Source organism: Ambystoma mexicanum, chromosome 13 (assembly GCF_040938575.1).
Source record: "Ambystoma mexicanum isolate Mex_15411 chromosome 13, UKY_AmexF1_1, whole genome shotgun sequence".
Taxonomy (NCBI): domain Eukaryota; kingdom Metazoa; phylum Chordata; class Amphibia; order Caudata; family Ambystomatidae; genus Ambystoma; species Ambystoma mexicanum.
Genome location: NC_090938.1, coordinates 232,885,037 through 232,900,417, shown reverse-complemented (window position 1 = coordinate 232,900,417; position 15,381 = coordinate 232,885,037). Strand labels below are relative to the sequence as shown.

Here is a 15,381-nt window from a genome sequence, read left to right as displayed (position 1 = left end):
GACAGAAGTGCAAATGTTTTATCCGTGTGTCCTTGTGCTAGTATGGCTTTTAAATTATGTTGGAAGGTCTTGAAGTACGACATGTTTTGTTGGTGTATGTTTTTGATGGTGTTAATATATTGCAGTGGTGTGTGCATAATGTGGCTTGAGTCTTGTATGTTGTTGAACTGTGTTTGTTGTCTGTGCACATGTGTATTGTGCAATTTGGTTGTGTGAGTGGGTTAAAAGCAGGCTAGTTTGCTGTACCGATGGAGGGAGGCGACAGTGGATATTATACAAAGGGAATGGTGCTCCATTGGTTTGTAAAGAGATATACCATGATTTTCTTGGCTGTAGAAGAGGTGCAAGGGTTGATGTATTATATGGAATCTGAGATGGGAGAATGGGTCTGCACATGAATGCTTTTAGTAAGCCAATTGTGACTTTGCTCATGGTGGCTAGTACTATACGTTTTGAGTATTCAGGCCCACTAACTCAAATGTTTGGCCAAAACATGTTCACCTAGGAGCTCTCAAAGCATAGGCATCTAGTGCAAAGGAATGAAATCAGAGTAAATTATGGATTTTATTTCTTTTGGTGCACAAGTTGTGACAAGCAGTATTTTGTATTGCAGCATAAGCTTTCAGCGGGGCACACTGTCTCCTCACACACACCAAAGCCAAATCCTGGCTCTTGATGCAAGTCTATTCAAACAAATAAATCTGCTTTACACAACATGTTGCCAAGTTAAGTTTTATTGTTTACAGCACATGTCCAATGATCAGAAAACAATAGATTTCCCTTATTTTCCAATTGTCTTTTTACAGGAAATAGGTCAGCTGTCTACACAAAAAACACACATTATGGTGCTGTCAGAGACCAGCAAACAGTGTTAAAAAGAATATGTAAGATCAGAGTCGCCTCCACGTGCGTACTGGTTCTGCTTTAGTTGCTAAAATGTTGCATTGCTTGCTCTGGAACAACTTTGCTCATGAAGATACGGGTCCAAGGTTGACGTACATATAAACATTTTGCTATTGCGCATTATAGAGTTCACACAAGGCTTCCAAAGTCGGTTTTAGGACCTGTGGGTTTTGTACAACTAGTGGATATTGTCTCCAGTGTAACAAGCACAATTTGTCCGAAAATGTCAATTCCGATTCAGATGTTGGCGGAGCGAGGGAGTGGAATCAAGGACAAAGGTGCCTTCATAGATCATTCTATACAGCGGTTCAAAGTTTAAATGCTTCAGAATTGTACAAGTTCCCAAAACATCAAAAACACAAACCATAGTTCAAGAGATTGTCTGCAATCCGCAAAAGCCAGGGAAGAACTGCGTGCCTCTGGACATGGTCATGACCTTGAAAACAAATGCATTTCTCCGAAGGCTCAGTGTTGCTGTCCGCCTCCGAAGGTATTGAAAACGCTTAAGTATAAGCAAAGGCATTTTTGCCGCCAGCAGCACGAGACAAAGGACTTGCTGCAGTATGGTCTCTGGATACTGACAACTTGCTCAGCATTTATATTCTTGTAATTTACAAACAGGAAATATACCACATAGTGTACAACTTATAACAAGTCACCTTTTGTTTCTATGTACGAAATGGAGGCATGTACATATCTAACAGAAGATAATGGATTATTTTAAATATGTTTTGTAAAACAAAACAGACAAGAAAAGCTAAAACCCAAACATCATAAACTCACATATGTAGATATTTATGCAGTCTTTTTGTACACTTTCAGTTTCTGAGAGGTACTGAGGTACCCAGCCGATAACATCCTTCATTCAAAGTCTCTCCAGTTGGGGTAAATTATTTCACATGTCAGGCTCAGATAGTGGACCAGGAATGCAACTCAAGTCTGTGCAAAAAAACGCTCTGCTCTCAGGACAGTGGGTAAAATCATGCTATCTTACTGCTTTCATACAGTCCATGCATGCACATATATCTGAGGTTGGGTCAGATTCCGTGCTGCACGTTCACCTGTTAAGTACCCCACCCATGTTGGGGCTACACCAGGGTACAGTGATTTTTGAGAGAGGCCATTGTCAGCGCATGCATGTTCTCTAGGACATCACAGTTGATCCTGGGGCCTGCTTCATTTCTCACGTAGGACGCATACGCCGGCATCACAACGCTGGGTTCCCATCGATGTCACCACCTCCCAGCTGTCGATAATGGGATCGTAGCATTCAATGCTGCTTAATAAGGAGTTGCCATCGTAACTGGAAAACCCACCAAAAGAACACAAAGAAAGAAGTTAGGGATGCCAGATGATCAAATTGTAAACAATTCATAACTTACAACGAAAATAACTGTAGACTTAATTCTGGATTCAAAAGGTGTACACTTTAGGACTGAATGAACCGTGGAAGGGTGGAAGAATGGCCTTCATTTTCACACCATTCCGCTGGTCTAAGAATAGAGCAATAGAGACCGAGCAAGAGAAAGCGTCTAAGAGGTGCGTCTGATAGGTGCGTCATCCCCTAAGCTCTGAAACCCCTTTACCTGAAGATTCTGATGATTTAATTGCTGACCTGAAGTTAAAATACATCTTGCTCTGTATTCTTGGCAGGAACAATCATAATAAGCACAAATGAGCAAGGACATATCCAACACCACTCAACTCAACACCAGATCAAAACAGTCAGTGTACACAACAACGTGCTAAAATGCTGACAGCTACTTTAAGTCAAATTCATACATATAAAAGTAGCCAAGATTAACTGCAGCTAATTGATATCAGCACAGGATACTCAAAAATACATACAACATGTGAGCAAAAGTATGCACATAATGCAAAGAAAACAAACATCAATCATTCAGTTTACAGATAGGCAATTACATTCCATATTTATCATTGTAGAGAGTGACCCCACAAAATGATAAAGTAATTGCAATGCGAAATATACAAGTGTGTACAAATAACAGGATGAATATAAGAAATGAGTCAACACAACTGTGTTTCGGCCTTTCGGCTATTTCAAGTAGCGGCAATTAGGTCAGCCTTCATCAGGACAGGGACAAAAAGTATACAGACGAGATCCTATGCGTTCTGCCAAAAGAAATACAGAACATAGTGCCAGGAGTTTGTGGGGTTAGGGTACTGTGGTTACATACATTTTTAAAGCTATTAATGCATGATTTGTTTGATATGTCTCTTATGAGAGACATTTTGGTCTGGGCGGTGCTTACCATAGTCTAGTGCACCAGGGCACACGATCTGAGAATCCACGTCTTCAGATGCTAAGCGGAAAACAATTCCAGCAACGAAACGAAAGTTCCAGCTGTAAATAATGACCGAACATAAATTGAAATTTAGCTAACTAGAGGTTATGCCTCACCATCAGGTAAAAGGAACAGCACTTGATGTCTTACCTAAGTGGTGTAGGTGTGAAGAATGGTTTGTTACACCATTAAATGTCTCCAACCAATGAAGTTTACAGCTAGGGATCAGGGTTCCTCAATGTACGAACCGAGACGCTGTGTAGAATCATCAACATCTATAGAGACAAAATGCCCATAGCCTCACGTCAGATCTACGCATGTGGTTATCGGTTTATAGTCATGATCTCGAATTTAGAAATCTCGAGAAAAAAAAATGTTGCAAAAAAAGTCTGAAAAAAAAGTCGCATTTTTTTTTATGCCTTTTTTTTCGAAATGGGGGGTTCCCCCTCAACCCCCCCTTTTTTTTTTTTTTTTTTTACCTATTTTATTTATATATACTAGAGCCCAAAAAAAAATAAAGAAAAAAAATGCGACTTTTGTTTCGGCCTTTTTTTCAACTTTTTTTTTTCGAGATTTGTAAATTCGGGATTATGACTGACCACCGTGGTTATCCATATATTCAACAGCTGCGTGCTGGTCAAGAAAGGTTAGTTCTTACCATACTGTAGAACCAAAAATGGAAACCAGTCACATAAGTCCTGGTGTGTAGCAACTTTCGTTTCGTTGCTGGAATTGTTTTCCGCTTGGCATCTGAAGACGTGGAATCTCAGATCGTGTGCCCCAAAGGCCGAAACACAGTTGTGTTGACCCATTTCTTATATTCATCCCGTTATTTGTACACACTTGTATATTTCACATTGCAATTATTTTATCATTTTGTGGTGTCACTCCTTACAATGATAAATATGGAATGTTATTGCCTATCTGTAAACTGAATGATTGATGTTTGTTTTCTTTGCATTATGTGCAAAATGTATGCTCATATGTTGTATGTATTTTTGAGTATCCTTTGCTGATATCAATTAGCTGTAGTTAATCTTGGCTACTTTTATGTGTATGAATTTGAATTAAAGTAGCTGTCAGAATTTTAGCACGTCGTTGTGTACACTGACTGTTTTGATCTGGTGTCGAGTTGAGTGGGGTTAGATATGTCCTTGCTCATTATAATTGTTCCTCCCTGGGTAGAGCAAGGCATTAACCAGGTGCCCGTTGTTTAAACTATGTATTCTTGGCGACTTTAATGTCTGCTCAGATGTCCCTATGGACTCCCAGTCTAATAAACTTTCTTTATTCTTAGAAGACCTTCAGCTAAACCATAATGTTGAGTGTCCTACACATTCTAAGGGTCACACCCTAGACTTCATTTTCACTGCAGCAGATACTGTGGAGGTTCATCACGCACTACCTCTGCTTTTTTGGGAAACCTTTACTATACTGGGATAATTTGTATCCAAGTAAGTTAATCCTACAGTATGCTTCTGTTGAAACTGGAGCCAAGTTAAAATGACTAATCTGCCTTCCCGGATTTTGTAATGTTTACATCAAACTTCTATCCCCAAGTTCACTTCTGATCCTCTAACAGCTCTACAGGATGCCTTTAGTAAAATTACCGACGAGGTTGCATCGCTAAAAACACAGCAGAAACCTCTGAGGCACTCTGCACCTTGGTTTACCCCTGAATTACATGCGTCTACGCTCTCAAATAAACAAGCTAAGTGTGCTTGTTGTACAGCTTATCTTCCAACAGATAGACTCAGGTTAAAGACTCTCCGTTTGGAATATCACCAGAGCCATTAATGAGGCAAAGAATGCCTACTATACTAATGGCATTTCTCGGCTCTAAACAAGCCTAAAGAATTATACTGTGTTGTGAAAGCACTCTCCTCTTCTGACTCCATCGCGCCTCAGATTATTGCCTCTCAGGCTCTCTGTAACCTTGTCTGATTATTTAATTCATAAAATGTCCAGTATTAGAGCAAACATTCCGGACTCTATTGGCAGAGGTACATTCTGTCAACCCGTTGCCTTTTCCATCTCAGCATCAATCTTTTCCTACCTTTGCTGTAGTTTCAGACGATTGCCTTGCTATGCGTTCAAACCCATTCCTCTTTCTGTTTTAAAGGAAATAAAAACGGAACTTGCTCCCGTTATTACTTCCGGAGTAAATCACTCTGTGTCATGGAGTCATCGCAACCGACATCAAACATGCATTGGTTTTTCACCTTCTTAAAAAAACAATTTAGATCTTTCGATCCCAGGCAACTTTTGCCCCATTTCACTGCTTAGGTTCCTCATGAAGACACTTGAAGCAATTGTTACCCCTCAATTGACAGATTTCTTATAGGAGAATTCCATTCTTGATCCCCATCAGTCAGGATTCCACCCCTTAATGGGTATGGAGTCAGCAATTGTTGCAGTTCTTGATGACATTGCTCTGATTAGATACAAGGGTGGCACCATCCTCCTGACTGTGCTTGACCTATCGGCCGTGTTTGACAATATTGACCATCCTACATTGTGTCAATGGCTTAGTGGGGGTCAGCATTACAGCAACTGTTCAGTGCTCTACTTCTTTTTTGTTCTCTCTCTCTCTCTCTGCCATCTTCTGTGATGTTCAGGGTTCCCCAGGGCTCACTGTTCTCTCCTTTGCTATGTAATATTTATGTCAAGCCACTGGCTAGCCTAATCCACTCTTCCAGCTGCTGGTTCTACTTTTACAAGAGTTTCCTGGTCGTGGCAGCCAAACTATGGAACAATCTCTCACCGGTCCTCAGAAAGGAACCTGCCTACTGAATCTTCTGCAAAAATCTAAAGACTTGGCTGTTCACCTAATACAGCACCTTCTTCAGACTCTATGCTCGTCCTGATGTAAAGATACCTCAAAGCACCCTGTCCACACCAAGTAGCACCCCTCCAGACTCGACCCCCCACCCTTCCTCGGCTCCCTGTCTACATCTCGCACCATTGCCCCACACTTTTTTCACTCCCCCTTTCCTCAATTTAACTAGTGCCTAGATATCCATGGTTTTGTGCGCTGCAATAAAAGCGAATAAATAAAATAAATATGTAGACTACATTCAGCGTATTCTTAGAGTGGACCAAAATCCGCTGGACTGTACTTCGCCTTAGATCTTAACTCAGCGCAATAGGAAATTGGTTGAACGCAAGTTGGCTCAAACTCAACGGTGAGAAAACTGAAGCCATGATTATTGGCCCGCCGGGCATGAGCCAGCTATCGACCTCAGATTTCTAGCACCTTAGTTTGGGGGAATTGACCTCACCAGTTGATTCAGTAAAACGTCTTGAGTCAAAATGTACCTATGCTGTGTCACCAGATTTGCAGATTAGTGCTATCTGTAGGGCTGCTTTCTTTAAGATCAAAACACTCAAAAAGGTTCCCCCTTTTCTTACCTCCTCAATTTCGGGGGGCTGTTATTGCTTCAGCAGTCTTCAGAGTCCTCGACTATTGTAATGCTATTTTCTTAGCCCAGCCAAAATCTATCTATATATAAAGCACTTGGGTATGTTTCCGTACTCAGCTGATGTAATTTATCAGTGTAAGGTTGCCCTCTGCTGTCCAAATGGCAAAGTGCACCTGCTCCAACAACAGCTATCATTTCAACACACAGAATGAGCACAGTTCTATGCGGTCACCATCACCTTCAACTATCGCAAACATTCAGAATAATTTCAAGTTCCACCCCACTTCTATTCACACAGGGCACGGCGGTTCCAGTGTCAATGAACAGTTAATTACTGGCTCAACATTTCAGTCTCTAAAGAGCCAAATACTGCAGGATAAATGCCTCCTCACAGGCTAGAATTGAAAGTAGGTGCTGTAATTATGCTACTACGCAATTTTTTGCCATCACAGGACCCTGCAATGGAACAAGGTTAACAATTGTGTCAAAAAAGACACATCGTAGAGGCCTGTGTGATCGATGGAACTTAGATACCATTATTATACCGCACATACCTCTCACTCCATCTGATACGTTTAGCCTTTTCAATGACCATTAATAAGTCACAGGGACCTACGCTCCCTTCCTGGAAGCAATCAGTGGTAATTCCAATATTTAAGAAGGGGGACTGAAGTGACCCTATGAATTATCGACCGATATTGACCTTTCAGATATGCTAGGACGGTGTATGTTACGCCGGAACAGCTAGTATCATATTAGAAGGCTTTAAACCTTACAAAATTCGGGTGCTTAACTTGTAATGGGCTTGCCTAAATATTCTTATTCTTCTCCCATCTTGTCTCAGCTTCACTCACTGCCTGTACAAAGTACGAAGGCCCTTTGCCTGACTCATCGGGTGCTTCATCAACAGGGTGCTGTTTTTCTACAGGAGAACATATTTCCTTACATTCCATCCAGAATCTTTCTGTCGTAAACATTTCTGGCCATTACAAGTTTGAGCTCAACTACAAGGTACACCAAGTGAAAAGTAAAACTAAATATACATACTTAAAACAGTAAGGTGTCCAAGTGACACCACCCACACTTTAACTAGACAGCAGTATACAATTGTAGCACCAGATGTTATACTTTTGCAGAGGGAAAGAGGGGCGAAAGAATGGTAAGAAACATATTGAAGGTAAATAAGAAAAAAATATCAATAACAAGTTGAGTCCTGCCCCACAGCAATTGTTCAGCAAAATTAACAGGTACGTCTAGCTTATTTAGGTGTGTTTTTAGACAATACAAAAAAGTACTCCCATAGAATAATATAATATAGGACAAAGTCAGTATGCAAGTGTGGTTATTGTGTTATGGAGTGGTAATTCTGTACTTCCAGGTTTCCAAAGGGAAAAGGGAGCATCCATCAATATAGTGAGCCAGAGTGACCCCATGTGCCCACAGCAGGTTTCTAGGTAGGTACCCACTTATCTGAAGTGATTCCCTCACATGTGTGGGTAAAGTGTGAAATACGGCCGCCTACTGGAGTGACATGGGAGGGAACCTTTAGCGGGTGGTCATTGTTTAGGGGGATGAGCCCCCTCTAGAGGAGGATCTGCCCCTACTTCGAGACAATCTTTGGCCTCTTTGAAAACCCTGTTGTGAGGACTGTCCCTTTGACGTACCCCAGGATGAGCTTTGGCCACCTTGATTATAATTTGAAGGCTGTTGAGAGTTTTGACCTCTAAAACGGCGAGAGTTATAGCCTCCTCTTTGTCCAAATGGTTTGTTGGTGAGCTGCCCTAATGATTTAAGGGTGCCGTATTCCTCTTTTGCGCTCTTTAGAGTCTCCTCAACCGCTTTGCCAAAGCGTTGGGTTGAATGGCCATATTAAGAAGGCTGGCCTGTGTGTTTAAGCTTGAAGCCTGATTGCCGTATCCAAGCATGGCATTTAATCAGTGTGCCCTGTGCCACAATTCCTCCTGCATGGTGTGCTGCATCCATGTTGTTTTTGAGGATGCAGTTGGCTACTTGTTTCCCCTCTGCGATGGTGAGCGAGAACTGAGTCTTCAGGGTTTCTGGGACCGATTTGATTTGTTTGGCAATCTCATTCCACTTGTGATAGTTTTAACTGGCAAATAGCGTTGTTTTATTAGCAATTCTAGCTTAGTGAGATGCTGAAGAGGACACCTTCCTTCCTTCCGAAAGAGTACATTTTCTTACTCTCCATATCAGGAGGGGCTTCGGAAGAGGCCAGAGTGGTTCCCGCTCTCTTTCTTGTGGTTGTCTGGTTTTAGCTGCCCACTGATGTATAAGGGGTCATGTGGGGGTTGGTCTGAATAACCTCTTGATGTTCGGGTTGACTGCAAGCGTTAGATTTGGTGTGAGAAGAGAGCGTTGGGTGAGTCTTTGCACTGATTGCGAAAGAGTGATTTTTTTTATCCCGAGGATGTCTTCAACAAAGTCCTTGACGACCTGGGTTTCCTGTGTGTCTATCTTGAAGTGCTCTGCAGCCTTGAGGAGCAGGTCGCTATACTATAATTGGTTATCCAGTGGTGGGTATGTGTGATCTGGTGACTGCTGACGTAAACGTCTTCATCATCGGCATCGTAATATTGGTCCACTTCCACCGTGTCCACTTGGGCATCTGGGTCTGTATAAGTACCAGGGTCCTGGGAGCCTTGTGTGGTATAAAAGTAAGCATCTTGCCCTAGGTCCTGATGTGAGGTGGAAGCCTGTATGGAGTCTAGGCAGGCTTTTTTGGCGGTAGGCTGGGTGTCTATTGCCCCGCTGTGAGTAGTTTGTAGAGTTCCCTGAAGGTTTTGCATGACCTCGGGATGGTCATCAAAGAAATTAATAAAACATGACATCCGGCTCATCACCATATCAAACTGCTCTGTTGTCCATTGAGAGGAGCTTGGCAGAGCAGAGTGTGTAGGAGTAGTGGCTGCAGGTGGTGGCTCTAGGGTAGGGGTTTTCTTATGGCACATAGCCCCTGACAGAGTGCCCTGCGGTGTACTGCTTTTTGCAGCCTGGGCTTTTTCCCCCTGTGGCGTCAAAGACTTATGGTTTTTCGACGTATGGCCCTTTAACAGGGTTCTGGCACGTGTTTCTTGATTAACTCGCTGATTTTTGAGCTTTGAGTGCCTTTTTTGGAGGCCGTCGATGCGTCTTTTCGATGCCCGGTCGAGGATTTGAAGACACGTGTCGGAAACTGACTTTACCATCTGTTTCAGGGGCCTGTTGGGATTGCGAACGCAACGGCCCAAAGGACAGGGAGATGTCGGACAACCCCCTTGACGCTGTGTGTGGCCTTTCGGTCAGCGGCCTGGTCGACTTTCGGGTGTGGGATGTGTGTTTTGTGTGGTGAGACTTGCTCGTGCTAGTGCCGCCGGGTGTCGTCCTCGTAGCAGAACTGCCGGTCTTCCTGTTGGGGTCGGGGGCTCACACATGGGAATCCGATGGATCCCGATCGCCCTAGGCATCACTGTAGACGTCAATGCTCCCGCCGATGGAGGCTCCTTCGACATTCATGGTGGCCTCAGCCTGCGGGGAGTGGTGGGCCCAGCATTTGGGTTTGCAGTCCCAAAATGTTTTAGGCCTGAACAGTTTGCACGACTTGCACTGTCCCTCGGCGTGATCCCTTGGGGAGACAGAGATTGCACACGCGGTGCAAGTCTTTTCAGGGGAATTTCCTATTACAAGAAGGGCAAAACTTAAAGGGTGTGTTTTCCATTGTATATGGGGGTGGTAGCCTGGCAAAGGGAATATGCAGTTTCTTAACAAGACTAAAATATGAAGCATCCTCCACTCTCCCTAGTGTGAGGGCCGAGGCCCGCTGAGTCCTTCCTGGGCCATGACAAAGGATCGTCGAGACGGTTGTTGTAGTCAGTTGACAATAGTAATTTTCCCTCAAAGCCGTCGCCGGAGATCTCGCGGTCACCGAATTATCAAAAGGAAAGAAATACTATAGTTAAACTTATTCTAAATAATGGCGACAGCCAAGAAGGAACTTTGCGATCTGTGTTCGATAAGGATGGCAAAAAAAACAATCGGAGGGACCTCGACGCGTGAAGCACTATGGGTTACAGTAGACGTCACACTAGGGATAGTATTACTGGCACGCCCTGTCGACGTCCCTTTCCGAGTTTCGAAGTGCCTACCTGTCTGTCTTCAGACTTAATTCACAGTGATGCTGGAAATTAATAACAATCTTTCTTGGTCACAGAGTATTATTTGGAATCCCACAAAGCATCTGCGCAATATAGTATCACTGAAATAAATTTGCATACCTGTGTGTGAGATATGTTTGATAGACCCCACCATCATGTTGAGTGCTCCCAGCAAGTGTCCTGTGAAAAATAATGACCTATTGTAAATAACTAAGTGTAGAGCAACTGGTAAGTATAATGTTAAATAGTTTGGCAAAAATAGCTTACCCAATCCATGTGAAATGCAGTGTTTAGTATGGTTGCCAAGAGAGAGCTCTGTGTGGTGAACACTGATGTTATAACCTTATCTAAATGACTCAGCAATTAAAAATGTCTGCCTTGTGTCAGGTGACAGCATCACATCATGATGATGTCCTGCTGCGCATCGTGTGGCCATAGAGGAGTGAATATACTTTGAATTTGAAAACCCGCTGGACTCTGCCATTCGCCTTAGATCTTGTCTCACTGCAATAAGAAATTGGTTGAACGCATTGAAATGCAGGGCTTACTCTACCAAATTGGCATGTGAAACAGATGAACACAAATGCGCTATTTAAATAATGCGGGCATGTTGATTATAAGTCTGTGACTAATTTGATGGCATGTGCATAATTTAACAAAATACTGTGTGCCATAAAAAAGGGAATGAGAACATTACTGATTACATAAGAAGAATGTAATCCCCCCCCAATGTAAGCGCCCCAGAAGAAGCGGCATAGAAGTCAGCATGCCGTGGATCACGCATTTCATATTCAAGATAAGCCCATTTTGGGCTGATCGTGAGAGACTTCTGATCCCCAGCTGTTTTGCGTTTATATTTTGAAAAAAACCCATTTTAAACATAACGCTGTGAAATTACAGCGTTTCTCAACTTTGACGAGTGGCTTTCCAGTACGCTTGCCACCATATGTACGAGCAGATCTCCCGGCTTCAAAATGGCCAACGTTCTACAAGCCCCTGAGGGCATACGGCACACAGCCTGATGTGGCTGTGAATGGCTTTTCATCTCCCTTAAACTAGCCAATCTGGGAGCCGGCAGGCGAACGCCGGCCCCCACCAAAGGCCCACGATCAAGGCTGCTGTCTGTGCCTGTCCGTTGCGACCGGGACACACAGACACGTAAGTAAGGTCCTCATCGATAGTTCACTTCGAGTGTTGCTGTCCCTAGAGTAGCAGCTGCTAACCTCTCACACTGTCTCTCTTCAACACCCAAAATTCCATTCAAATATTCAGGAGGTAGCATCAACTCCGCCCTCACCCCGGCTTCACCACCACAGCAAACACATATCTCCTGTGCTTACGATCCAGCCTTACCTTGCACTGAAGTCATTGGTTATCTACTGAACTAGATCTCCTTTACAGGACTTGACATCACTGCATTGCCCCACGCCACGACCTAAACGTGCCTAAACAAACTTGTCTGGTTAACTGTCTCAACGTGCCTTTGCAAAGACGATTGGTGCTGATCCCTTTCTAATCATCAGTGAGCTTTACACTGTACCATAATGTGAACCTGGTCTAGCCACCGTACAGCTTTTGATCAACAATGCCGTATTTGCTCTACAGACACGCCCATCATTCTTTTTTATGTTTCACCAACCCACGGCCATGCCTAGTTACTGGGTGTTATTGTGTGCTACTGCGCTGAAAATGTATCTGTTGATTTATAATACGCGCTGAAAATGTATCTTTGTTGATTCATAATCTGCAAACCGTACCCATAATTGTGATCACACACTGAATGTCTGTTGTTTGATTCTTGCGTACTAGGCCCAGTTATTGCACCAATGTTTAGTTTCTGTGCACTATGCCTAGATATCGCGGCAATGTTTAGTTTTCAGCGTAATACGCCCAGACTCTGTGCCCTTGTTTAGACTCTGAGACTGCATAAGAGCCCTAGCTAACCTAGGTGCAGGACCCTCAATTTACCAGACTTGCCTTAGGCGAGTATCCTAGTGCGCCCCCTACGCCCATATCCAGAACCTCACATCCAATCAGATCAGTATAGGACCATGTCCAACACTGAATCCCTTACAATTGCATCAATATTCCTGGTTACTACCAGGAAGATGAGCTCAACCCAGTTGAGCAGCTCTGCTCCACACCACAGTCATCATAGACTGCAAATGGCCACTGTACTCCCTAATCTACATAATATTCCTCCTACTCACTTCTTACCTAAGGTACCCCCCTTCTTGCCACAGCGCCCCATTGCTAGGGCCACCTTAGATCACCTCGAACATCCTCTCAAACTACCTATTCCTCTCCTAACCCCATGCACTACCATTCTGAGGAACAAACGCCTAGCCTCATGCACTCACCTGCACCCCAAAATTGCCTCATCTCATACCTTACCTACAAGTGGCAGAAAGCAATCATCCTCATACAGACTTCAGACACTACCTGCCTCTAACCACTGTTAGGCAAAAGATACAAGAGGAGAGGTTCGTACGGTGCAGCTTGACACTGAGACGAGTGACGTTGAGAGGGTCTTTCCTCTAGCTTTCTGTGGGGCGCGGGCTACTGGAGGAGAGGAGCTCCATGGAGGGCTGTTGTGACCAGGAGCCAGGCCGTGGACCTGTGTGAGGTCTGGTAATTTTGTGGACAAAAAAAAAAGCCGGTTGTATCCACGCGGCTGCGGCAGCAGCGTCTGCTATTTCCTGCTCCTATTTCTACTCTCTGCTCTGGAGCCAATTGCAGATAGTGGGTAAGCTTTTGGCAAGCTTTTTGGCCCCAGGTTCCCCCAAGGCTCATAGGCGCAAGGACAGCTGAGAGCCTAGAGCCCGGTGCTAAAAGGGGGGAAGAAAAACAAAAGAAAAACAAAAAAAAGACTTTTTACAAACACTGTAGTGGGGACTGTGGATAGTGCGGGAAGTGCTCCTGTGACCCACTATTAGCATACTATTACCATAAGGTTTCAAAGCAATATAACATATAGCAATATATCATCACAGCAAGCCAGCAATACAAGTATCATTTGTCTTGGAACAAGGGTTTTCTGTATCTACTAACGGAGTTCCTGCCTAAAAACACACCGCGCATGCGCGGAGCGCAGTGCGGTGTGCCAGCAGTGGGTTTTGTGTTCCGTGGGCTACGGTCGCCTTTAAACTCCACAGAAAATTCCAAGGACTGAAAGCGGTAAGCAATATATCCGCAATCTAAGTGTAGTAAATTAAAGTTACTCCTATATTGTATTATATGCCATTGGATGTGCTGAACCCCTAATAGTGACTAAGTGCCGATAGTACGCACTGTTACTTTACCACAAGTGCTTTGTTTGTTTCTACGCCGTCATGGGGATTTAGTGTGCGCAGTAATTGATTACCCCTACGTGTGGAACTTATAATCCCCTCGAAGACGCATCAACTTGAATACTTGTACTTGGACTGTGAGGTTCTACCTTACGATTAACGGCTCAAGAAAGTATTCATATTACAACAGTGCCGGCGAAGTGAAATTGAAGGGAAACAGGGTATTTTTACACAAGCACCAGCAGCGAATGGGGAGAGGACAATTGTGTGATGTTTCCTAAATATTGTTCAGAAAACTCGTATTTCTTATAGTACAGTATTAGCAACTGCGAGCTTCACAGTCTTTTGGAACCCCCGAGATGCTGTGGTAGAATTTGGTAACAAGGTGGTGAGTATTACTCCCCGAAGGTTAAAGGAAAAATGTCTAATTAGTTGGGCTGTCCGTCCCGACATTCACTGGATTTGTTAATTTCAAAAAATCAATAAAGTCTCTAGTCCATTTCTATTCAAAGCCACATTAGTAGATTCCAATTTGGTATTTCCAAAAACAGTCACTGAATTTTATGTTTTCATTCAGTTGGTTTGTTAATACATTTGATTGGTTCGTGAATTCCTTTGATGGAATTGTATTTTCCTCTGAGAATTTTGTATTTGGTTTCTTGTTGTTGTCCTTATGTTTGTCAGGTTGCAGTCTGTAGGTTATGAGAAGATAGCTTAAATGGGGCACCTCGACACGTGTTTCCCCATCTCTGTTTATGACGGTTCTTCAGGAGGTTCCTTGTTGCACTGTTTATATTGCTTTGATAACTTGTAGGTTTCCTCTTTAAGTAAACAGTGGGTTTCCCAATAAACTTGATATAGTTATCTTGGCAAACACAAACATAGCTTGTCTTTTATGTTTGAGAAATGTAGGTCTTCTATTTCTGTAAAGTAGCAAAAATGCTTATTTTAGTTCATCTTCCCTTGTACATGAAGAATATTTTACTGTTGCGGTAATGTATAAAGTGCAAACATTTCACTTTCATATCAAAATTTGTATGCAACATTTTTTGTTTAAACAAGTTTAAGTACCAGGGTATTAAGAGCGGCAATAAAACTAAAATGTTTACAAAGTTGTTAGATTCATTACGATACCTTAAATTTCGCTGTTTCCTGTCATTGGACACATTTGTGTGTTTTTAATGCTGTTTGCTGTTCTGTTGCGTTGTCATCATTTTTTCATCAACAAATGCTGGTGTTCGCCTCAAGTTTTGTTGCCTAGATTGAAAGCATATTTCGCGTGTTACTTTTGCATCTTATTAACTAATAT

The 15,381-nt window shown here is 43.0% G+C and overlaps 1 protein-coding gene across 1 annotated transcript in view; it reads right to left on the bottom strand.

The window, feature by feature from the left end:
- Positions 1-716: 716 nt before the first annotated feature.
- Positions 717-15,381, bottom strand: part of KLHL12 (kelch like family member 12) — a 1,608,338-nt gene continuing 1,593,673 nt past the window's right edge. Inside the window, exon 12 of the mRNA XM_069633689.1 lies at positions 717-2,206. Within this exon, the coding sequence (XP_069489790.1) occupies positions 2,080-2,206 (127 nt within the window). The 3' untranslated portion in view covers positions 717-2,079. The remainder of the gene's footprint in view (positions 2,207-15,381) is intronic.